Here is a 25343-nt window from a genome sequence, read left to right on the forward strand (position 1 = left end):
GAGAGCGCGAGAGAGAGAGAGAGAGAGAAAGGGGAGGGGAGAGAGGAGAGACAGTTCGAGTCTGCAGCGGAACAAGGGCAGTCAGAAAGGAAGCGAGAGACAGACTCTACACCAGCACACACTCACAGATCTGCCATCTGCCCACGCGATATGACCACATCAGAGTAGCAAACGCTACCAGCAAACACGGACTACACCTCGACGCCAGAGAAGAAGCTACCAGGCTGAGAAACTCCATCAGGACGTGTGTGAGAGCGTGAGCCTGTAGGACCGCTGCTGCACATCTTCACACCGAGCTGCGAGGAGGCAGGAGCTTCTCTGCTGCAGCTGATCTGTTCCTGTCAGGGCAAAAGATTGTGGCCAATAACACAGCGATTTTGACCATGAGTGAGTCCAAGAAGAGCGATCTGGATATGAGGGACAAAGCCATGTTGCACCAGCAGAGGAGACTGAAGCAAGCCACCCAGTTCACCCACAAGGACTCGGCCGACCTGCTGCCTCTGGACGGACTCAAGAGGCTTGGAACCTCCAAAGACCTGGTAAGCTGGGAATGGACTGCTAAGTGTAGTCTGGCTCAGTATGGCCAGTGGTAAAGGTGTGTGTGTATAACTGTTGGTGGTATGGCTGGAAGTGATAACTGGGGGAAAATAATTTTACACTCTACAGAACATATACCAAAAGGTCTCAAATAGTTCTTGCTGTAAAAAAAAAGCTCACTCTCAGTAGGTGTGTGTATGTGTGTGTGTGCATGTGTTATTTTCACTTCCCTATTACAACACTATATAAAATAGGGAAACTCATTATACATTCTTATAATAAAGAAAATGATTAGTAAAGGTCTATATAGAGTCAGATAGAGGGATAGAAATGACTTTGTGTCACGCTGTACATCAACCGTGGGCCGACAGCTCCTTCTACGCTTGGTGCTGTTTAATAGCAGATTTATTGCCCCTCTTCATCTTGTAACTACGGGCTCGTTTAGATACCAAATTCCTGCTGAATTAGCCTGTTATGTGTGTACATTTGTGTACTGCTTCACAAAATGCATAATTCAGTGAAATTGTCTTGGTGGAAATAACTAATAAAATGAAGAAATAGCCATATGGAAGTAAGAGAGGAGGCTTGCATTTAGCTCATCTAGCTTGCAATGACAACACGTCCTGACCTCAGTTCTTAGATGAAAGAACCAAGCTGCTCCTTATCAGTGTGTTCGTCTGCCACTTTTGTGCAGTTCTTAGAGAAATATAAATTTTAATGTCCACCTTCAGCATTTAAATCTGGCAAACCGTAGTTTGGTGGAGAAGAGAGGCGGTGTCCATCGCAATATGGCTTGTCAGGTCCATAATGTATAATATCAAGCAATACATTTTGGCCTTGAAGAAGGAAAGGCGGCCATTGTTAGATCCTCCCCCACCAACCCTCCACCCTGTAGCAACAGAGCTGCTGTGCACCATCAGAATCAATCAGGCTGCACATACAGACATGACAAATGATGTACCTCTCTACATAGAAAGAATTTCCAACATGTTAACCCAGTGAAAGCAATACATCCACATAAATGCTGCACATTCAAGAACAACATCAATTGAAATGCATCTATTAAATATAAAATCAATCATTTTACTTCTTCCAACAATAGATTGTACCAACTGTACTAATATACCCAGCATGCACATATGCTGATAGACAGCACAAACATTAAACAGTCATAATGAATGTATAAAAAAAAAGGGTCTCTGCAGCTGTGCTATGGAAGACGTGCCCTGCTTTGGGCAGTGCAGGTCACATGCGTTGGTGTGTAACACACCAACAGCTCTGGTTATATAATCACGCTCTCTGCCCCGGGCTCTCTCTCAGACACTGGGTGCCGCACTCAAAGCAGAGCCAGGCAGTGCACGTAGAAAAGAAAAAAAAAAAAAGGACAGGACGAATTCATCCCACCGTCCTAGCACAAAAGGGAGATAGACAGGTCAGAGGATAATAGAGACTAAACTCTTTCTTAGCCTTTTGGTCCAGTCGCCAAACCTCAAAATGGCGAAGGCCCTCATGAGAAAAGTGTGTGTGCAGTTTTGACTCTGCATCTAATTTGCAGAATATGAATCGTGGTGCTGGTCTTTTTAATTCTCTCTTTTTTGCGTGTCGCGGGGAGTGTGAGTCAGTCGTATTTGTAATGGGATGTCCTGTTCGGTGGGAGAGAGATATTATATATTCTGCCCCTCCCTAGAGCACTGAAGGGTCACCTGAGAGCAAGTTTGTTACGTTTCGATAATTAGGCTGCATCAGCGGGTAATTGCATGTCTGAGAGACGATCGGCCGCAGATGAGCACGTTGCTGACTTCATTCCCGTTCTGGGAATGTGTTGTGTTTGTGTTTGTCTGTGCTGATATGCAATCATTTCCAGTTCATTCAGGCTGCATAGTTCTGTCTATCCTTGTTTTCCATCTGCCGAATTTTTGCTTATAGGAGGCCATGGAGATACTTTTTAATAATGATTATTTCTGTGTTTTGCTCTCTCTGGACCAGTTTACTGATGCTTACTGAGTTGCTGATGAATAAAAACTTTTGTACACTACTACATGTTGGTACTAGAGCCTACACCAAGTCTCAACGTCAACATCGATGCAAAATATGCCTATATGAATCAAAGGAGGCAGGGGATGGGTGTAGGATGCCAATGACGTGAAGAGTGTTTCCAAAACCCAGGGCACTGTAAAATCCCAGCTGATGCTTCAGACTGCTGCTGATTCTCTGTGTCATATATGACTATAAAGCATCACCTTCCAAACATATTGGCAAAAAAATATTGCCTAAATCATCTTTTCATGATGCTGGTAACCTGTGGTAAAAATTGCCTCCATCCTGAGTTCATCAGATCAGTTGATTAATGAAACCACATGACTTCATTGTGACTTAAGCAATATATGGTAACACAGATTTTTAACATGATTGCTAAAATATGTTGGTTCAGGAGTAACACCGACACATAGCTTTTAATAAAAGCAATTTAAGAACAATAAACAATTCCATGTATTGGAATGTTAAGAAATTAATGTTTTTCATGCGGATAAATTAGATCTAATTTAGAATGTAACAATAGCCATAATAGTCAAATCATGTGGAAATACTTGAGAATCGAATCGAGTTGAACCAATTAGGAAGAAATGAATAGTGAGATAATTGCTAGATTAATCATTTAACATTTTCGTTTGGGACAGCCCTAATTGGTACATCTCTGTAGCTAATAACTAAGGGAGATGTGCAAATGCTTGAAATTGTGAAAAAAGGAATGTCTTTAATAAATGAAAATGACCAAAACAGTCCATAAACAACTGAAAAATAGCACGCAGCTAACGGGGCTCAGCAATCATTGAATGTCCTCGCCTAATAATCATCCGAGCCTATCTAGTGGCACCTCTGGGTGATCAGGTCCCAACACTCATGTGAAATGGGTGCCACCTGGGTGAGGCAAAGCACGCAGGGGATTCACAAGTTCTTCATTTTTATCGATGCAACACAAATGCTTCCCAACAGGGGTGCAATTGCAGGGCAGAGCAGTGATTATCATAATTATACACAATAAAAAAAAGCCGAAAAGTAATGGACTCTGGAAAAGGAGAGATAGATTCTATGGGCTCATTGCTCCTGTTGCTAGGATTTGGCTGCTGTTAAACCAGAAAGCTGAAACGGAGCCCTGTTATCTGTAGGTAATGCCACACTACGCTCGGCTGCAGCAGAACCTGCGTTGGAGCTGCTGAATTAGGACAAGCGGCTCAGCTAACACAAAACAGGGCTGTCAATTACCAGCGCTGCGCTTCTGCCAATATTGTATCACTCGTTCCGACGGACCACGCAAATGAGTGATGACAGCACACTGAATTATTCATGATGGCTGTCATCTAAGCATGTCGGAAGTGATCACAAGGGTGTCAGACTGTGCTGCTGCCTTTCTTTTTCTTTTAGGATTGTTATGGGAAGATCAGACCGTTATTTTATATATGAATGTACTGCAATGCTGAAATTACAGTCCAGAATACTTCCATTTAATTGTTCTAGTCATGAGGTGTTATCTTGTTTGTATCTGTGAAGCTGCCAGTCGTGTTCACAGTGCTCAGTGTGGCAAAAATCAAACATAGTCTATGTCCCTGAAAATACTACATTTTCAATGAAATGTGGGGGTGTCTTCGTCATGCTGCATCATGTTGTTTCATTCTAAAAACTGAAAAGAAAAGAAAAACATGTTGTAGAACAGAACAGAAATTTCCAACACTATTACATCTTTTTGATGTTTAATACCCTACAGACTGAATATCATATGTGTAAATGTAAAAAATATCATATGTGTAAATGTAAAAAAAAAACTGTAAATTCAAAAGCATCATTTCTGTGTGGTTAACTGGAGCTTCTGGAAATGGATACGGGAAAGTTTAGAGAAGATTACAGAACAATGTGTGGACTTGCTCTTTAATTTTGCTAATTAGTTCTGGGTCACATCAAGACAATGCTGTTGCACCAGTTAAATGTCAAGCTTTTATACAGTAAGCAGACACGTTAGTGGAGTGGCTAAGCTAAGCATTGTGTTTTGGGGTTTATTTTCATGTTTTCATGAATGTTTTGTTTGATAAAGTAGAAGGATTCATGTCATTCATTTCAACCATCCACTTCGTAAACCCATCAATAAAATCAGGGTCAAAGTGATGAAATTTCCATTCACTTATTTTATTTGCTTGTTTTTGTTCAAGCTTTCTTTAGGTGGCAAACACACAAGAGTATTGGGTTTTTTATTTTTTTTGTATTTTTGTATTGTCATGGCTGCCCACTGCTCACTCAGGGTGATGGGTTAAATGCAGAGGACAAATTTCACTGTGTGCACCGTGTGCTGTGCTGCTGTGTATCACATGAGACAATCACTTCACTTTCACTTATATGGTAAAGGGGATGGATTCATACCATTCGTGACAGGGAAAATATGTCAGCACAAAGCCAGGGTCAGTGTGGCATGACTGGTTCACCTAACCTGTCTTTTACCTGTAGTGAGATGCCTGAGAACAGCGCAGAACAATTACAATACAGTTCTACTTTTTTTCTGTTGGTGCTTACTACATAAACACACAAAAAAAGAAGTGTATGCAAATTTCAAATAGTGAGCACCAGTATATCATGAATAGTGAGCAGGAAAAAACGCCATTGTAATTGAAGTTCAAATTCAATAAGAACAAGTACAATACAAGCCAAATTGCTTTGACATAGCATCTCAAAAACATCATGCCTTAATGGCCATTTCGGGCAGGCAGTGTTTAATTCCTACATGAAGAATTTTTTTCTGCAGGTTCCAGATCCACACAAACACTCATACTCAACATATAACATGAATGCACTGTACATACAATACCTACATTTACATGACATACAAACATCAAATATGTCCCTGAGCAAGACACTTAACCCTAAATTGCTCCAGGGGGACTGTCACTGTAACTACTGATTGTAAGTCGCTCTGGATAAGGGCATCTGATAAATGCTGTAAATGTAATATAAATATATATTCCTTGACTCAGTTAATCTGCAATTAAATGTATTTATGAATAAATCCTGAAATGTGGTAACATTAGAAGCCACTAACATTTACATTTTTACATTTATCAGATGCCCTTATCCAGACAGATATTCAATTAGTAGTTACAGGGACAGCCCCCCTGGAGACACTCAGGGTTCATGGGTGATTGTGCCAGCTACTAGACTTCTGCCACCCAAAAATATAACTAGTACTTTCCCGTCTTGGTTACCCCAACAAAACCTTAATCTTATTCACCTTGTGATCTGTGTAAAGTGATGTGCAGTATTTTCTAAAGAGAGCAATTAAAAATCTTTGTTTTATTACTCCCGCTGAACATCAGCATAATGACACAGAGCATTCCCAGGTACTCTAATAATGTGACACACTCATTTAAATAAAATAAAGGAACGCACAATACAATAACGAAACAACAAATGATGGTCCATGGAAGCACAACCAATGAAATTCCAGACAACTTCTTCAGCGGCCAAGGCTCACTGGTGCACATGATAGAAATGTGCCAGATCACACAACACACCACAGCTAAATAGCTGGACCAAAAGCTCCTAGATAGAGGAACATGTAGCCTCAGACTATGAGAGATAATGAGCATTTCTGTCTGCCTGGTGCTTGACTGGTGGAGGAAAACACTGTGTCTGAGCTCAGCGAACCTGTCTAAAAAATAAAAGTTTACCTTGAAAGGCCAAACAGGAGCAACACTTTATGCACTTATAAATTAAAAGTGTTTAATTAAAAAAAATTATTTTGTGTCTTTTGAATCTTTTTTTCCTGTTGGTCATATCTACAGCTGGGCATGTGTGAGTCAGTCACAAGGGGAAGACATGGGTGGTAGTAGCCTAGTGGGTAACACACCTGCCTATGAACCAGAAGACTACTGAAAACTGATTGTAAGTCGCTCTGGATAAGGGCGTCTGGTAAATGCTGTAATTGTAAAAATGTAAATGTAAATGGAAGAAGCATGTGCTATAAGAAGAAGGCAATGGTCTGGTCAATGCATAACTGGGAAACCTGTGTCCATGTGGACGCTTCTTTGAAACAAGATTGTTAAAGACCAAATACACCATTCATGGAAATATTATGCCCTGATGATAGTGGGATAATGTTCAGGAATGGGCTCGGTTTGTGAGTCAAGAATGGAAAACAATGACAGAATGAATCCCATCTAAGTATAAATACGAAGAAAAAGAGTAGCTCTATCTTCAGCCTTTCACACATTTTAAAGGGCAAGATCTCATTTCTGAAACACATCATCAGAATAAATGTCCATTTTGTGTCTGATATGCGGGGTGGGCAGGGTCCAGATTGGACAGACCCTCATCTTTCTTATGTGTCCCTGACACATAAGAGGATGTCATGAATCAGCAGTAGCTCTGGCCTCTGCTGAAATTACATTCTGTGTTCACTGCTGTCAGAATCAATCTGCTGCTGCTACTGCCAGACCAGTGGGCCACAGTGTTTTTTTTTTTTTTTTTTTTAAAACAAAACAATGTATTTTAAATGTTTCTCACTCAGTTGGCTTTCTGTACTGAAAGGAAAGCAAAATTAATCGCTTTCATTCTCACCGATTATTTTCTGTTGTGTAAATTTTTGTTGTATTCCAAACCATGCCTGAGAAGAAAACCTGATCGCTGCAACATTAGAGGTGACACCCTGAGAGTTAATCTCCTTTAATGCACAACAGGAGAACCCTTATATTTGGATGTGCACTCAACACTAATCACATGGTCACCACTTTTTATTTGAAAGAAGTAATTACACTTAATCAAATAGGGTCATTTGGATAGTTTGTTGATGCACTTGATGTCCCAATGCACTCTACATCCTAGTATCACCACACCTGCAGGAACTTTACATGTGACACATATTCAAACTACCTTTCTGTGCAAAAGTACTATCTATATGGGGCAGTTGCCGGTTCGAATCCTGATCCGCCAAGGTTCCACTGAGGTGCCACTGAGTAAAGCACCGTCCCCACACACTGCTCCCCGGGCAGCCTGTCATGGCTGCCCACTGCTCACTCAGGGTGATGGGTTAAATGCAGAGGACAAATTTCACCATGTGCTGTGCTGCTGTGTATCACATGTGACCATCACTTCACTTATAGCAATGGCAACCAAAAACAGACAAAACAATGCAATGCAGGTAAATACTCACATGTTAACACAATCTTCTAGGTTGTAAACTGTTGCAAGAGCCTCAGGTGATATGTGATAAACTATATGGAATTGGTGATGTCATCAATGGGGGATATGGGTAAACAAATGAGTCAAATGTCTGAGTGTGACCCTGTTAATGATTGCAGTGAAACCGGGAGGCTCTGCTTTTGCATGTGAGTGTGTGAGCATTAACTTTTGTGGGTACACTGGTTAAGAGCCAAATAAATACTACCCTAAACCTCGCAAACACTTGAAAGCAACTACACACATGAAGTTAAGAGAGTGGTGCATGTGTAGTGTTTTTGAGTCATGACTAATCTGGTATTATATTTCTATAAGAAAAGATGTGACATTCACACACACACACACACACACACAAACACTTGTTTTACAGCTTTGTAAGGATATAGGGCAACAAAAAGCATCAAATGTCCTGTCTTCCTATCCCATCTCATATATCAGATCTGTAATTATTAACTTCATTAGTTTCAGTAGTGGTCTTAAAATATCTGTTTTTTTTTATTTTCCTTACCTTATTTCTCTAGATGTAATTCCATCTGCCAATTATCAGCCCACGGTAGCATCTCTGTCACCAAATTAGTGTCTGTGACACCTTCTCTCTAGGTGTTGTGACCAAATTTGAATTAGTTGCTGCATATATCAAAATTGTTCATGTAAATTAGAACAATGTAGGTCCTAGAACTGAACTCTACACTACAGACAGTGGCCTATTGTGATGTTGTTCTTCTAATAATTACCTGCTACTTTCTGTCCATAAACCAGTGTTTGTTCCAGTCTTTCTTTCCTGCTTCCCAATCACCTCCCTCTATTGCATTCGCTCCAATTGTGCTGTCAGACTGTCACAGGTTCAGAGATACAGAGATCAGTTGCCGCTCTTGGACTGATGCCCTTCTTTGCAGCTGGTTCTAAAATAACAGTTATTCAAGATAGCTTCTTCTACTCTTTGGTCCCTGACAGCTGCCTAAATTACACACACTCAGACACAGATGAAAGTCAAAGTCTGAGACTGGGGTATTAAGGGGTCATTTAGGTCATTTCAATACAGTTCTGAGAAAATATTCACATGGTACAAGGTTGTCAGAAAGCTCAAAGGCCCTATGTGCAGCCTATGCATATCAACCTGTTGTGTCAATACAGAAATGGTATTTGTGACGGGTTACCAGTCACCAGTCTTTTACATATCTTTCAACTCTGGTTAAAGTACGTGGTTCAAATGTTACCAGTCGAAGAATATAAAGAATGTGATTATTTACAAAAGCAGGTCTGAGAACCAAACGATCAGAAGTAATTTTTCACTTTAGTTCCGTGTATACTTTTTTCTGTCCTGGTGGCCTTCTGTTGACAAAATTTAATTCCAGACAAAACAGCGTCACCCAACAACCCAACAACAAACTCAATCCAACTAAGATAAAACCTAATTTCTGCACAGCTGGTACGCTCACATCGCCCTTTCTTCATCTCATGTGGTTGAACTGATCAGTTTATATATTTGGTTGTCAAAGCAGCTTTCTCCTTATTAGTTAAATGTTCCTGGCAACGGTGATGGCCTGGATTTTGTTTATATGAGCTAGTGGAAAGGCAGTTTATGGTATAAAAAGCTCCAAGAAGTAATATTTTATTTAGGTGAAGCCCTATTCAATTTTAACAGATAATTATAACCACTGATCAGAAATATTAAAACGCTACTCATTTTCAGCGCACTCCTTCATATGCAGCAAATTGGATTAGAAGAAGCTGGGTAATTAAAGTATAATTAAATGCATTTTTGCATGCAAGAGACAAGAGCACGGCCCCTCAAATCTGACCCGCACTTTCAAATTGATTATTGAGCATTATTATTATGATTTGCTACAAAAGTGTTATATGCATAAAGCATCTCAGTACAATACATACATGTTAATCATATGTTAATTTAGAAATTTGAGAAGTGATTAGGCAAAATGGAAGAAGTAACCAATGTTTTTGTTGTGGTGGAAAAAGCATATTTACCTAACTTTACAATAGGTGACAATAGTAACTTTATTAGAGAGACTTTATTAGAGACTAAGAGACTTTATTAGAGACTTGATGGTAAGTGAGGTGAATATATTTATCTGACATCTGTACCCTTTCCCTTCTGTCCAAAGCAACCCCACAGCATTGTGCAGAGGCGTCTCCTCGAGGGCAATATCATGCGGCTGCGTGGCGAAGGCCGGGACCCCTCAGCCAGGGTCCGCTCCCCACTGGCCGACAGCAAAGAAGGTGGCGAGATGGAGGAGAGGAGCGAGAGCACAGCCGACGACTCCACAGAGGAAAGGGAGTCACCTGAGGAGAGTGAGAGAAGCCTGCGCTCTGAGGAGGACAATGACGATGATGAAGAAGAGGATGAGGAGGAGAGAAAGGAGTCCGGAATTAAGGCGGGAACAGATCTGGCTGAGCAGAAGCAAGGCTGCAGTAAAACTGAAGAGGAGAGGCAGAAAAAAGAAGGGATGGAGGAGAGAGTGAAGCCTTCATCTCTCACAGCCCTGATAGTCCAGTGCAAAGTAAGAAGTTGGTTTTGCAGGTCCAATGAAATTGCATCACAAGACCCATATATATACACACACACACATACACACATACTATTTCCTGTTTTAAGTAATGAAAGCTATCATATTACCAAACTGTCCCACAACAGTGAAAATTTTGCATTTCATCAGTATTTCCTATGTGCCCTATGTGAAAAAAGCAGACATTTAGATATATAGGCAAGGTGTCCTTTATCTTCTATGTCCTATGGGTATACAAGGATGCAGGAAAAATGTGGACACAGCTCTATTCTTGTCAGTGCACATGACTGCCTTATATTCTTCATTCCCTGACTTTCATTAGACAAAAAAAATGTATGGTGTTCTGAGTAAATTATAATTCAATTCCTTGCATTATAGTAATTTTGGACTGAGGAGGTGTAAGGATGTCTGAATTTCTGAAGGGGCTGATATTGTTGCAGTCAAATTTTAAAACATTATTTAAAGAATCGTAGAAATATTATATTTTATATATTACATATAATTTTGAAAACTGAGGATTGTCAGAAAGTATATACAGAGTTCTCAACGGTTAATTTATTCATCCTTGAGGCAGCTTTTAGCTAAATATATAAATAAATAAAATATCATTAATGAGAGAACACAAAATACATTTGGGCCAGAATGAGTCATATACTTTTGGTTCAAATATTTAAAAAAAATTTTTTTGCTCTCAGCAGCACAATCCTTTTTGGTCTCATTGTGCAAAAATCCTCTGTAGCCTCTCCATCCTTTCTATGGGCAGAAGAAAACGTTTAGCCAGACTGTCTGCTTCATTACTCAGACTGAGCCAGCACACAGAAAGACAAAAGGCAGGACCTGAAGCCCACCATGAGCGGTGGTGGGAATGAAAAAGAGAGAGTGTATGGATGCACTGAGCTAAACAGTATAAAAACCAAAACAGCCTTGACTGTTTTTTTCACATGGTTATAAATATATAAAATATCTATCATCAACATGCATCACCATGTGAGGGTTTGAACTGTGGTGGAGTACCCCGGGTACTTAGGGTACCCAGATAAATTGCTTATTTTATTAGTAACACACTTTTTGTGGAATATTTATGTTGTGAGGACCTATTTTAAAGTAAATAACCATGAAATCTGGTATTCAGTTTTTTTGGTGAATGTAATTCTATTAAACAATGTATTAAAGTATTTAATTATTCCAAACACTTCAGCAGTGGTCCCAAATTATATTGCCCTATTGGTTTAGGATTTGGATGCTTGAGTTGACCTTAAACTGACAGTTTTGTGTGCATTACATATTGTGTACACATTTTTATTCATCTGACCACCTGTTTAATGTAATGTGGAAGTTACCTTGTGTGCTAAGCTACTTTGCTCAGATGGCATGTCATTTACACATTCACAATTGGGCAGGTCCATATGCCTTTACAGCGTGGAGTTACACATTTTCAATTTGTTCATGCCTATTTATTTTTATCTGAAAAATGCTGATATAGTAATGAATGAAAAACACACAAATCCCAAGCCAAGTAAGATTTAAAGCATCAAGCATTTTTATAGTTTTGTTTCCTTTTCGCTATTCCCATGCCTGTAGAATATTTATAACTACAATGTTTTAACGTCCAGCCTCATCAGGGTAAACCATTCATTAGCTACAAATGACTGCACATTGAATCCCAGTGAACCCTAAATTCCTTGATAATGGCCTCAGAATTAGAGCAGAAAGGAACAGTAGTCGTCTCCTCTCAGTGAACCAATACGGCATGATTGAGGAAGGTAAAAATAGACCCCCAATTAAGGCAATTAGGGATGGGGGGGGGGGGGGGGGGTTGCATGAGTAAGGCCAATATTCACACAAAAACCCCAATCCCCAGAGAACCAAGCAGGTGCAGTTCAAAACCATAAACCATAAGAGAGATGTGTAGTATTTCCAGAAAATCAGTGATGTGAAAGACATATTTTCTGTGTGTTTATTCCACACAATGGACATCCCAGCAAATAAGTAAATAAGCCATGTACTGATACAGATGCTAATCAGAAAGCTATCAGGCAAAGAGCTTGATGGTTCATTAAATGGAGCACGTATCAGACTGTTGGAGCCCATGCACGGTTTTTCATGTAGAGATGGGGGAAAAAAGTGATAAACAGCTTTCGAATCACTCTAACAAGTGCACACACAGACAAGGGAGTTTTCTACTGGGTCTACTTGCTCTGTGGTTTGTGCCTGCTTTGATTTCTGCTTTGATACCACAGATTGGAGCTATATTTAATATTCCCGGGTTGACAAATGGAGTTGCAAATGAGAGAGAAAGGGATGCTTTAGATGTGAGAAATGACAGAGAGATCTATGCTAGGCTGTGAAAGGAGGCACCACCGCGATGCACCTGAATACAGTGAAGGGTCAGAAACAGGCACCAAAAATGACATTTATAGGTCCAATTTATTTTGATGGTGGAGAAAGCACACTTTTTGAAGGTTGTCCTAACTCCCTTAATTATTCAGATGTGTCTTCTGAATGGCATGACATCACACTTTAAAGTGCCATAAGTGTATTTATCTGCTAATGGGACCTGCTTGTGCACAAAATGAAAATGCATGAGCAATATCATGCATAGGAGCACATCAGTTCCACCTAAATACATCCTGTATGCATGTAGGAAAATTTAGATACAATGTTATTTTGTCTAGGATCTTTTGAATTGATGTATAAATGACGAGAATGTGATTTTGCCTCTGGGATGAATAGAAGTATTTTTCTAGCTTTCAAAAAAAAAAAGTCCTTCAACTGCACAGGCAGAATATTCATAGCCTGGCCTGAGGTAGCAAAATCCATTCCACCCTAAAATGCGACACTTTAATAATGTTAAACAAGTTGCCAGTGAGATTTTATAGTTCAAAAGCAAGGTTGGGCCTTGTGTGCAGAGTCTGAGTGCTCTCCCTGTGTTGGCATGAGTTTCCTCTGGGTTTTCAGGTTTCCGCCTGTCCAAAGGCAATCTATACTAGGTGAATTGGAGTCTATGAATTGCCCGTAGGTGTGAGTGTTTGACTGAATGGTGTATAAAACTCTGCAAAGCTTTATGCCCATGAGAGCGAGAGGAAAAGTGGACATGCAACTTATTATGATATTCTTTCAGATAACAGGAAAATGCTCCAAAAGAGCAAACATTTTACTGTATTGTCAGCTGTAATTGGTTTACATATTTACATATTGGTTTTCATAACAGACACAAGCTGATAAAGCAGGATGCATCTATTTTTTTAAATAGTTAAAGTAATATACTTTTTTACGATCACAACACACCAAAGTTAATCTCAGTCCTGCAGTTGACCTGAAATAAACACACTATTGTTTCTTTACAGTCTTCAGATGCAAATAATTCTTTACATTCATAACATTTCCTGGAACAGCCATGTATGAGAGGAAGCAGCATCTGACAACTGTTGTGGTTTTTATTTTCTTCTGCCCACGCTCATTCACACGTAGGAAGCAAGAGGCATCTAATGGGCCTAGCATGCAACAACAAAACTTTCCACTACAAAAAGCGCTGAGAGTTGCCTCAAAAGCAATGAGGTTTCTGCAGACTTTACATTCATGTTGTCAATTTGGTAAAAGTGTATCACTTTAAAAATGTGATAAGGTTTCAAATTGCTAACAACTAAAAACCACACATGTCTCCATGTTAAAATTCAACCAAAATGCAATATCTAAAGCCAGTGGTTTGACCCACTCTTATGTAGTTATAAAGGATTCATTCTAGGCAAAAATACAATTCAGATAATTATACACTATTGAAAACACAAAAATGCACCACAGAGCCATAGCCGTGCTTTGTGACAAAGTAAACAAATATTTTTTTACATTTCTGTTCATTCGTAATGTTTTTATTCTCTTCTCCATTACCAAGGTCATGAGTCTGAATCCGGGCTCTCACTGTGTGAGCGGGGAGCTTCTAGGCTCTCTTCGTGTAGCTGCAGTTTTCCTCCAGGAGCTCCATTGTCCTCCTGCAGCCCAAAGGCACGCACACTATAGGTGGATTGGCGACTCTAAATTGCCCATTGGCATGAGTGTGTGAGTGCCTGTTGTGTGAATAGTGTGTGTCCCTGCCTCGCACCCTGACCCTCGGGATGGGCTCCGACAGCTGCTGGAAATGGTCCCCGGTTCCCAGTGGCCAAGACACACAAAAAAATATTCATAGGTGTTATTCTTTAACACTGGGATATTAGGCAAGTTCCTGATGGTGAGAGAACAGTGCTGACCTGTCAGGAGGTAATTCAACCACAATGACCTAATTAGTTAAAAAGTAGCCCTTGTACTTCTGACTGTGCTAATGCCTAATCCTGCCGTGATGCCTTCAGGATATCAGTTGTGTGATTAATGGCAAGTCAGGTCACTTTGTTGTTTAGCACACTTAAAAACAACACATGCAGATATAGATTAGATGGACTAACAACACAAGTGCATTCTATACATGAATAGCTCGATTAAATGAATAAAAAACAAGTATTAAAAAGTATAGCCAGAATGCCAGTAACAATTTTAACAGTAGCAGCATTTTTCAGACGCCCTTATCCAGAGAGACTTACAATCAGTAGTGACAGGGACAGTCCCCCTGGGGGCACTCAGGGTTAAGTGTCTTTTATAGGAGAGTCTGTTACCCACTAGGCTACTACAATTAAGACTAAACTAAAGAGTCGATTTGACAAAAAAACCATGAGGCAGTCCTAGACTGGGCTGAAGACAATGATCTCTATTTACAAAGTGCTATAATAGGCATAGAGAGTGGGATTTGTTTGTTGAAGTGTTAAAGTAAGGTCAAGTATATCCACAGGATTTACAGAAGTAAATATACAAAAACACCAAAAACGCGACGGCATCCTCTTCATGGCCTCTCATGCGTCCTACTTCTCCATTCCGGACAAGTTAAACCCCCTCCTGTCAATTCATCACATGCAGAACGTGATTGTCTCAGCCCCAATCTAAACATGCACAAAACCTACTAACACTAAACACGCAGGAACATTATTAAGAATTCTCAAGAATTCTGATTAATGAAGAACTGAATGAATTTTACCGATTTGTAAGACTGGGCTGGATCACCTTTGATTTGATATTAAAATAAGAAAAATCCAAAATACACATACATGTATTTTCATAAAGGGGCAGTGGTTTCACTTTTAGAAAACCGGGCAGAAAATCTCGGGGGACGAGAGCAGCCGAACCTTCCGGGCGCACGCTGAGTGGGTTAATGCCGGAGCGAGGAGTGGTTCATTACTGTCTGTCTGCTAGCATCTGCTGGCGGAGTGCAGCGAGTGGCACACAGCCACGGACACGGACCCTCCTGCCGAGGCTAAATCAATACCAATTGGCCAACAGTTCAAAGAGGGCCCGGTAAAAATAACTGCAAATAATGAGGCCCGTGATAATGGTCAACTCACACATTTGCAGGCAAGGGCTCGGGACGTCGATGTGGACACTCTCCAGTGCAAATTACTCTGTAGTTCGGGCCATTTAGGAACAGGAGGCTTGACAGTGCCGTCAGGCTCCATTTGAGCCAATGATGCTCTCTGGGAAAAAAGTAAACTCCCCGCGGGTCTCGACAAACGGCTTTTCCAGGCTGAGCCTCCTATAGCAAGGTGAGAAAAACACCCTCCCTCTAATTATAGGCATTAAGATGAAGCGTCAGGGGACTAGCGAGCACACTGTGCCTTTTTCAGCAGAGGCCTCGTTTGTGTGTGAATCTCCCTTAATGTGTACAGCAGAAAGCACACGAATGAGTGTGGACCTGTGGTGCATTGTGAGGATTGTTGTGCACATGTGTGTAGTAGCTGCTGGGCGCTAAGCTGTTGGTGTTGACGTGTCCTAACAGTGTCGCGATGCTGAGATGAAGGTGTCGATCAACACGGGTTGCCAGCACAACCACGTTTCACGCTCATGCTGCCGGCGGCTGGGGTGAGTTCTCTTTCCATCGGCGTGTCCTTCATTTATATATATGAACAGTTACAAGTAGGAGGCAAGTCTGCATTCCAATGTGAAACTTAATTTACCTTTGTCATTGCAAAGCGTGTGTGGGGTTTCTCAGCATTTCATCATAAATGAGTGTTTGTGTGTGTGTGTGTGTGTGTGTGTGTGTGTGTGATGGCAGACTGAAACCTGCTTTGGAGGTTTCCAGCATTGGGCAAACAAAAGGACAGAGCCAGAGGCTGGACACCCCAGTTGGCAGCTTGGTGGAAGGGCTACAGCTGCAAATGGGCAAGGAGAGGGTGCAGTGCTCTGCACGGGTCACAGGTAAAGTGCAAAACACACAAACAGTCAAAGAATTGCAACAGCAAGGTCAATTGATACTTTTTTGCTCTGTATTAAAGTCATCTGAATGTGAGATCAAAATATTGAAACATAGAAAGCTGTCAGTGTGTGAGTGAATTGTATGTCCTGTGCCCAGTGTCCTGATATAGGACTGATATATTGTGTGTCCTAGTTTAGAGTTTTATGATATTCTAGTTGTCAGGGGCATATTGATATTAATAAATTTGTTCCTGTATGGGTTGAATGACACATGTTCAAGGCGTAGAATCAAAAGAGGATGCAATATAATTTACATTGTGATGTCTGATTGCAACAAATGGGTTTAATTCGCGATTAGCCTTTTCCACTGTTGGAAATTGTTATTCAGTTCGCTATCCTGTCCTTTACAACAGCTACAAAATGCACAACATACATAGTCCATATCCAATTCAGGCCATATCTAATTGTTTGTGCATGGACTGAATTCTCTTCTGCACATTAGTTTTGCTCCATGGCCTTTCCCTTGTTTTACCCCCCCTCCTGAATCATCTGTCTTTTCTGCTTTCACAGACGACGATGTGTTTGAGCTGTGCCTGGGCCTACAGACTCTGCTGGAACTCAAAGTAAGCCTGCTTGCCCTCGATCACGTCTCCTCCCCCTCGCATAAATATTCACAGCTGAAATCCCCCCATTCTGAGACTTAAATTCACCTAATCACATCCATGTTTAATCTGCATTTATCATGAGATGGAGAACCACAGGCAGCGTAAGACCATTATTGGGCTCTTGCTGGTAAAAGTCAAACAGTGAATCCATATTCTCACTTATCAGGCTTGTTCTGATATTTTAATATGATTCTAATTGGCTTTAACCTTTGGGAGCTGCAGGCGAGACACGCTAGAATTAAGATCATCCTCGTACGACGGAAGAGGGAAATTTCATTTGGACACTTCCCTGGGGGAAACCCTTTACAGGAACATCTGAATACTCGGGGCAAACATGAATCAGAGTCCCTTAAAATAATATACTGATGTTGTCTGCGTTACCCCTCAGAATACTGCCTGTTTGTAGTCAGCAATCGTGGCTGCAGCAGAGAGGGGGAAATTGCTCTTTTGCAGGAGTGAGGCTAAATAACAACAACAACACAATGCTCGACAACGTTGGTTGGGTCAGTGCATTACAATAGGAGCCTGCAACGTAGCTTCACACGTACGGGGTTGTGAGTTCAAATCTGGGTTCAGACCTGGTAATCTGGCCTACACTAGGTGAATTGGCGAATTTTCCATGGGTGTGAGGGAATGGCGAGAGAATGGACTAGGCGGTTACAGAAAGTGAGTGAGGGAGAATGCATTACAATAATCACTACAACAGTCATCACCAGCAAAGTTATAGCAAATGTGCAATGAGCATATCTGAGCATGTCGCTACTCCATCAAGCCTGCCATTTCTTAGCTGTTCTCATGATTTGAAAGGGAATTGACTACTGTAGGCTTCTGACCTCTCTGGGGATTCTGGAGGTGACTTGTGTGTGTGTGTGTGTGTGCGTGCTCCCATAGAGAATACTTAATTTATCACTTGACATAGTCACATAGTCCCTAAAGAGGTCATTTGGAGGATGTTTTAATGGCTTAGTGGTCACGTGACAAATGTGTGCCTGCTTGTAAGTGAATGTACAATGTCAGCACTGTGTTCACTGGAGCAGCAGAAGCAGACGCTGACTTCACTGCCATTGGGGTTTCAGGTGGTTATTAAGTTGACATCAATGTAGCCTTGAAAAGACAATAATTAATTGGTAGGTTCTCTTTCACAGACACTGACCTTTACCTGTGTGGTGTACGTGAAGCTAGCTGTGATTGATGTACAAATAAAATGATATTGCAAAAACAGTTACCGTATTGACCTGAATACAACAAGTTTTATCTTCTCAAAATACATCCAAATAAGTGGCTTACATTCAAGCTATGTAAATAGTCTTGAACATTGGGGGTTATCTATGTGTAGAGCTTGGAATTCAATGGGAATACATAAAGCACACACAATTTTTTGCATTATTATGAGGAATGAATGCAAAAGGAAACGAATGAGAAAGGGCTGGCCAGCCATTCACACCTATGTGGCACAACTAGACTAAGCAAATAATTTCTGAGGATAACACCATTAAAATACAGCTTTGGTGATTTTCTATGGTAAAGGGGACAGTTAATGTTTAAATATTCCAGTTTAAAATATCGTTATAGCACTGTGATGACTTGCACTCTGATCTTTTGGTTTTATGTGGGGGTGCTGATGGGCTAATGTGTACTCAAAGGCTGCCCATGCAGCAAATACGTCCATCAGCCCGGTTTGGCAAGTGGTTATAAATACACATCCACACACATCCTCAAATGAGCTTGGTAGACAGTAGCACAAAGGAAGCAAAAGAAAGCAGAGAATGAAGATTACATTCACCAGGCACACATCTCTAAAACCAATGATTTTACAATAGGCAACAAGAAATTACAATGAACCACCGTAAACGGCATGTAAATCTCAATATTGCAATGTCACATGAGTCTGTCGCATGCAAGAGCAAACACGTTAAAAAATTACAGAACAAGCACTTTTGTATGTGCTTGATTAAACATAATGCCACATTAAGATACACGTTCAAAGTGACTGTATGTAGGAACTAATAAGTCTAGTGATTTAAACTGAACTGGTTCTAAACCAGTTAAAATGTAATGGCACATATTCAGTTCTTAACAGGCTGTACATATCTGCTTCAAACTGTGGTTCTGACTGGCTGATGTTCCTTCATCCCTCAGTGTTGTGTGGATCTAGGCTCCCGGGTTCTCAGACTCCAGGGATCTGGGGAGGAGTTGCCTTTTCTGGAGACATCTGCCTACAGTCAGTGCCATCACGACAACAACAAGAACCTGTGACCACCTACATCACTTTCTCCCGACACCCAACACCTCTCATAATGCCCATCATAAGTGGCTGGAGACAGGAGACTGTCTCTCCTTATGTTGCTGGACCAATCTTACAGCAGCACTGTAGAGTCACCACAGTCAGAGACAACAATAGACACCCTTTCTTCTTTCCTTCTTTCATTCTTTCTCTCTCCATTGTGGTATTCTGTGCTTTCATGAATGGTGTTTTGGGGAGAAGCTCATTTCTGTCAGGTCTTAACAAATGAGTTTTAGAAACATTTGATTACATGAAACTACTGGAAAATGGGCACTGATCACTTATATAAATTAAAAACAAAAAGCTGAAGTATTTAGTGATACGTACATTTTTGAAGAAAAAAAAATATTCTTTGAATTTGTTATTAGAGATTTATATGGGCGGATGAAGGCCTTGGTTTTTAGATACATGACTCACTCGGACCATATTTTAAAAATGCAATTTTTTTAATCTAAAACTTTACAAGCAAACTGCCCTAAACCAAAAGGGATTTATGAGCAATGAATTAGCTCGAAGCGTGATCGTTATCTGAGGTACGTATCGTCAGTTAAGGATTAGCATGCTTCCGGACCCCTATTTGTGGCTTAGGACTAAATGTTTATTAATGCTCAGAAGCATACCTCAGTGTGTGTAATCGGGAAAGTGGTGAGACATTCCATCTGCATGGTTTTTGTAGATCTTTCTATGTTGGGGTTTGTGTGGACATTTCCATTTCCAGAGTGCATGAGGACAAGTGGGACTGACAGTGATGTTTTTTCTTTTCTTTTCCTGTGGTTAATGTTTCACATGGGGCTCACTAATCTTCATCCAAAATTTCTGTCCTGGCTGGCATCCCTCAGTTAGCTGGAGGAAAGGAATTCATGACTCTAGCACTGGGCTTCGCACTTTGTCCTAGCTTCGTTTTTGTTCTAGCGATTTCTCAGTTCCAGTTCCAAGTCACAAACACATAGTTTGACAGTTCATGTAATTCATCTATGATTTCCCCCCCATCATGTTCTGTAACGTTCACAGACAAAAAAAGAGTTGAAATGTGCCACAGAAAGGGATGCTTGATTCTCCCAGTTGCTTGTGTGGAGAAGGGCCTTTGGTCATGTTGGATGGGGTGGAAAATCGATGACGGACACCGTGCTCTGGTGTAGATAGCATCTGGATTTGTCTGTCTCCAGGGCCTATGTCACAGCAGCCATCTGACCGTCTCTTTGCTGAAGGTCACTCGTGCATAGATTTGCATTTGTTTGATTCGTACTAGAGCCCTTTGTATTTTGACTGATGGAAAATTGATAAATGAAAGAAGTTTATTTTTTGGTGTAATTTTTTTTCTGAACAGTATTTTCTCTGCTATTAAAATTCTGTATTCTGGCTACGTCTGTCTCTTCTTGAATTAATTGTGTGAGACATTTTTTTTTTCTTTAAAGGAATGCCAAAGCAAATGGCAGATTATGTTCCCTAATATTTATTTCCATAAAAGGACAAGTTGTAGTTGTCCTTCTTTAGCCTTGGATTCTTGCCTTAACAAATAAATAAAAGTATAAACCAGTGAATACTAATGGGAATAATAAGTCAAATAAATGACAACTTTCCAGCCATTCTGATTATGGCAATAGCATTATATCGTGTCCATCCTTCCATAAGCACATAATAACAATACATTTTCTCAAATGGTTAATAGCTATTCAACTTTGACACGCCTGTTTTTGTGTGGAAACGTTTACTATTAAAAGCTGGGGAGATATTTCCACATCTTAGCTCTATCCTCCTCTGTACTCGCAAAATGATTACTGTTCCTTTTCCAAAAAATGGTTGCCAGCAGATAGCAGAAGAAGTGAACAGGATTTTAATAATTGACATGAAGAGCAATGATTTTTATTAAACTAATTTTAATGAGAACCTGCAATAAATAAATCAAGTACCAGGTCAGTGCACTTTTTAGACATATGACTTTGCAACTCCGGTTGTGGCCTCTGACAGTGAACATCATCCATTCTTGACTATATATAGGATATTAGATTATGAGGATTTTGACCAAAGGTCATTTGCATTGCACGGTGACTCATGAACATTATGCCTGCACTCTTGTACATATTAGGCAAATCAGGATGGTGGGCAGCTTCAATTATTACCAATCTACACTTAATTGTGTGTTTTAAATACAAACGGCTGTTAAAATGGCTGGAAGAGATTTGTGACTGAAGTAATATAATGGAAGTCTGGTTTTAATTGTAAGAACTAAAAAATACATTAAGGAACAAGTCAACATTTAAATTTACGGCATTTATCAGACGCCCTTATCCAGAGCAACTTACAGTCAGTAGTTACAGGGACAGTCCCCCTGGAGATACTCAGGGTTAAGTGTCTTGCTCAAAGACACAATGGTTGAAAGTGGATTTTGAACCTGGGAACCTGGAACCTGTGTTCTTTTGGCAAGGTAAGTGTGTTACAAACTAGGCTACGGCCTCCATTTGCAATCATAAGCAAGCGCAAGTCTTTGGCTTATTTTTACTAGTTAATCCTTTGACTCCCCACTTCAGTGCTGATATTTTTACATTTTTTACAGCATTTATCAGACGCCCTTGTCCAGAGAGACTTACAATCAGTAGTTACAGGGACAGTCCCCCTGGAGACAGGGTTAAGTGTCTTGCTCAGGGACACGATGGTAGTAAGCGGGATCGTCCTCCTAAACACCGAAAAGACCCTGTTACCAGTGTGACTGAAGTCCACCAGGTCATCCGGAGACGAGAGGGAGGAGTGCAGAGCTCTTGCGTCTCCAGCCGCAGGACACCGGTGCTCATATCTTGTAGAACCCCCCGCATGGTGGTAATGAAGGCTTGATCTCAGTGTTACACCAGCTAAGCGACTATCAAAAATATATCACATATCGAATAAGATTCCCTTAGGACAGCTGAAGCTGAAGCCATCTCTGATTTCCACGATCCGAAAGATCAAAGCCAGGAGAATGGAGGTGGTTTTTCCAGCATCTATTGCACTGTGGGAGAACACTCTTTTCATCTCAACGGATTGTTGAGTTGTGCCCCCCCCGGCCTGTTTCATCTCTCTTTCATCATCACTATGGGGATGCCCTCCTGCCTTCTTCATGCTGTTAGCTTTTCGTCATCACACTTCCAGTACGTCAGTCCAGACTGCTTCGGAGGGAAAGGAGGACGAATTGTCTGTTCTTTGCCTCCCATACACACACACACACACACACACACACACACACAGCCTGTTTTAGCTGCTGTTGTCCTGGCATGTAGAAAAAGGCCTGTAGACATTTTTTCCAAGTCAATTCACAAGAAAATCTCACTCATACTACACACGTTCCTCCACTGTTATTAAATACACGCACACACGCTTCACCATTAACAAACTGTAATATTTGATGCAGCTCCTAGCTTCACACACATGCTCATGCATTTGAACTATTTTCAGATGTTTTAGGTTCTTAGCAGATTCTGTCAACCACCATCAAATTGTTTTCTCCTAGGGCACATCGCATCGCTCCTGACTGCTTGTGTGTGTTCCGAGTCTCCTTGGTAGAGCATTTGGAGAGGTAATACAGTCTCCCCCCATTAGACACCCGCACACCGCTCCTGTGACAGACACCTCTCATCCACACACACCACAGCAAACCCGTGATGATGGCATCAGTCGTGCTACCACACAGAGTTGCTGAAAACTGACCTTGGCCTATTTCCAAGGATGGACGCCTTCATGTTTCACCTCACATATGGAGATTTCCTTTAGGAAAACAAACATTTGTAGATCCATCTTATTGCATTGGCAGTATAGGCAACACACACACTTCAAAGGTGAAGCTTTTAGGTGATGCACACACATCTGAGTGAAGCTTTTTTATTGGTGGGGGCTCACTTTTATTGGCTGGGGCTCACAATTAGTCACTTAAGTTTTTTATTTTACAATTATTCCTTCATCAGGAAATATTTCATCCCACCCCTGTTCACACCATGTCCACTTTTACCTTCTAGCGACAGAGCATCAGAACAGCCAATTTCTTGTCCCTTCCATTTTAAACAAATCCCACTGACAGACAATGTAGATCTTTGGGATCTTTGCTGTCATATTATCTTATTAAGAATACACCAAAGTACCAGAGCTGGCCCAAGGCATAAGCAAACTAAGCAGCTGCCCCGGCAGCAGGGGGACCACAAGAGTGCTAGAAATATTTTTATATTTCATGGATAAGTAATAATCATACAAAACAAAAATTGGGGTCACCAATTAAATGTTTATTTCCAATAAGCATCAGCCCATAATTCAGAATTCCCTTTGCTGAAGATGCTCACTCTGTTCACTTTACACCTAGGTGCTAAAAATACTACTCCAAAAGATGATGACTATGTTCATGACTCTGGGAAGTGGTGTTATTTCCAGGGAAATGTGAGAGAACCCACCATCAAAATTAAGGAGCTTAACAGGACATTGCAAACAACAGTCATTACCTGAAGGATCATTTGCATAAAAATGGAACCTGTACACTTTAGTCTAAACCTGTGTTTGTGACTCTTGGCAGGAGATGGATTGGACGTTCATGACACTCATAATGTGCAAGAGCTGGCATTTAATGCATTCTTTGTATTCATGGGTCTCTAGTCCAGTAGAGTGGTGGCTTGTGCTATTATGACAGTTAATCTCACGCTGTGGGAGATTTGCAATTCATATGCAGTTCAGCATTCAGCATCATGAAGCCTTTTATCTCTGCCAGTGGTGCCTAAAGCTCCTCTCGATCACTGATTTGTCATGCTTATGAGGATATATGTGATTGTACGCTTCTGTCGTTTGACACATTGGGGTGGTAGTAGCCTAGCGAGTAAGACACTCGGCTATGAACCAGAATGCCACAAAGTCACAGGTTCAAACCCTACTTCCTACCATTTTGTCCCTGAGCGAGACACTTAACTCTGAGTGTCACCAGGGGGACTCTGGAGAAGGTCGTCTGATAAATGCTGCAAATGTAAATGTTAATGTAAATGATTACACAAAAGAGAAATGATTCTTTCCAGTCTCTGTTACAAATTGAGATAATATCAAAATATAACTAAAACAACACAAGGAACAACATGAGCTTCACCAAAGCAGGCGGGGCTGAGGCCACAGGTGCCGGTGTCAGATAAGAAGCCCCTCGCTATGGTGTTGATGAAAGCTGATGCTTATTAAAACAGCCACTCGGGTCGCTCCCAAGCCGTCATCCGGAGGGGTGGGCTGGTGGGTGTGGGCGAGGGAGGATTTAGACATTTAGTTCATCATCTACTATGCTCAGAAAAGAGCAGAGAGGGTAATGAACGTAAGGAATCTCTGTGTCCAGTGGTGTGCCACTCAGCATCAGACAATGTGACAACCTTATACACAAATAGCAAAAATGAAAGTAAAATGTGATATATAGTATCATATTAAGAAATAAATACACCAAAGTACCAGAGCTGGCCCAAGGCATAAGCAAAGTAAGCAGCTGCCGTGGGAGTGCTTGAAATATTTTTGGTGCATGTATAAGTAATAATCATACAAAACAAAAATTAAATATTAGGATAATATGTTAATAAACTGATTTTTAATAATTTAATACATTTACATTTATGGCATTTGGCAGACACCCTTATCCAGAGCGACTTACAACGTGCTTTCAAGTTACCATCGATGAAGAGATCAATTCCGGTTCACTAGGACCCCAACTATGAATACATCTATTTAATTCACTCTGTTGTAGATTCTGTACACAAAGTTCGACAACAAGAAAATTACAATTTAATCTAAATATTCTTTAAAGAGGAAGGTCTTGAGCTGTCGTTTGAAGGTGCTCAGTGACTGAGCTGTTCTGACCTCGAGGGGAAG

General features: G+C 40.8%; 1 protein-coding gene across 1 annotated transcript; it reads left to right on the forward strand.

Annotated features, from left to right (window-relative positions):
• Window positions 1-14: 14 nt before the first annotated feature.
• nrip2 (nuclear receptor interacting protein 2) lies at window positions 15-20862 on the forward strand. Its single transcript, XM_028955448.1, has 6 exons — window positions 15-539; window positions 9879-10274; window positions 16135-16217; window positions 16411-16553; window positions 17121-17173; window positions 19355-20862. Exons 1-6 carry the CDS (start codon window positions 384-386, stop codon window positions 19469-19471), a joined length of 948 nt encoding a protein of 315 aa, XP_028811281.1. The 5' UTR covers window positions 15-383; the 3' UTR covers window positions 19472-20862.
• Window positions 20863-25343: the final 4481 nt, after the last annotated feature.

This window comes from Denticeps clupeoides, chromosome 15, assembly GCF_900700375.1.
Source record: "Denticeps clupeoides chromosome 15, fDenClu1.1, whole genome shotgun sequence".
Lineage (NCBI taxonomy): Eukaryota > Metazoa > Chordata > Actinopteri > Clupeiformes > Denticipitidae > Denticeps > Denticeps clupeoides.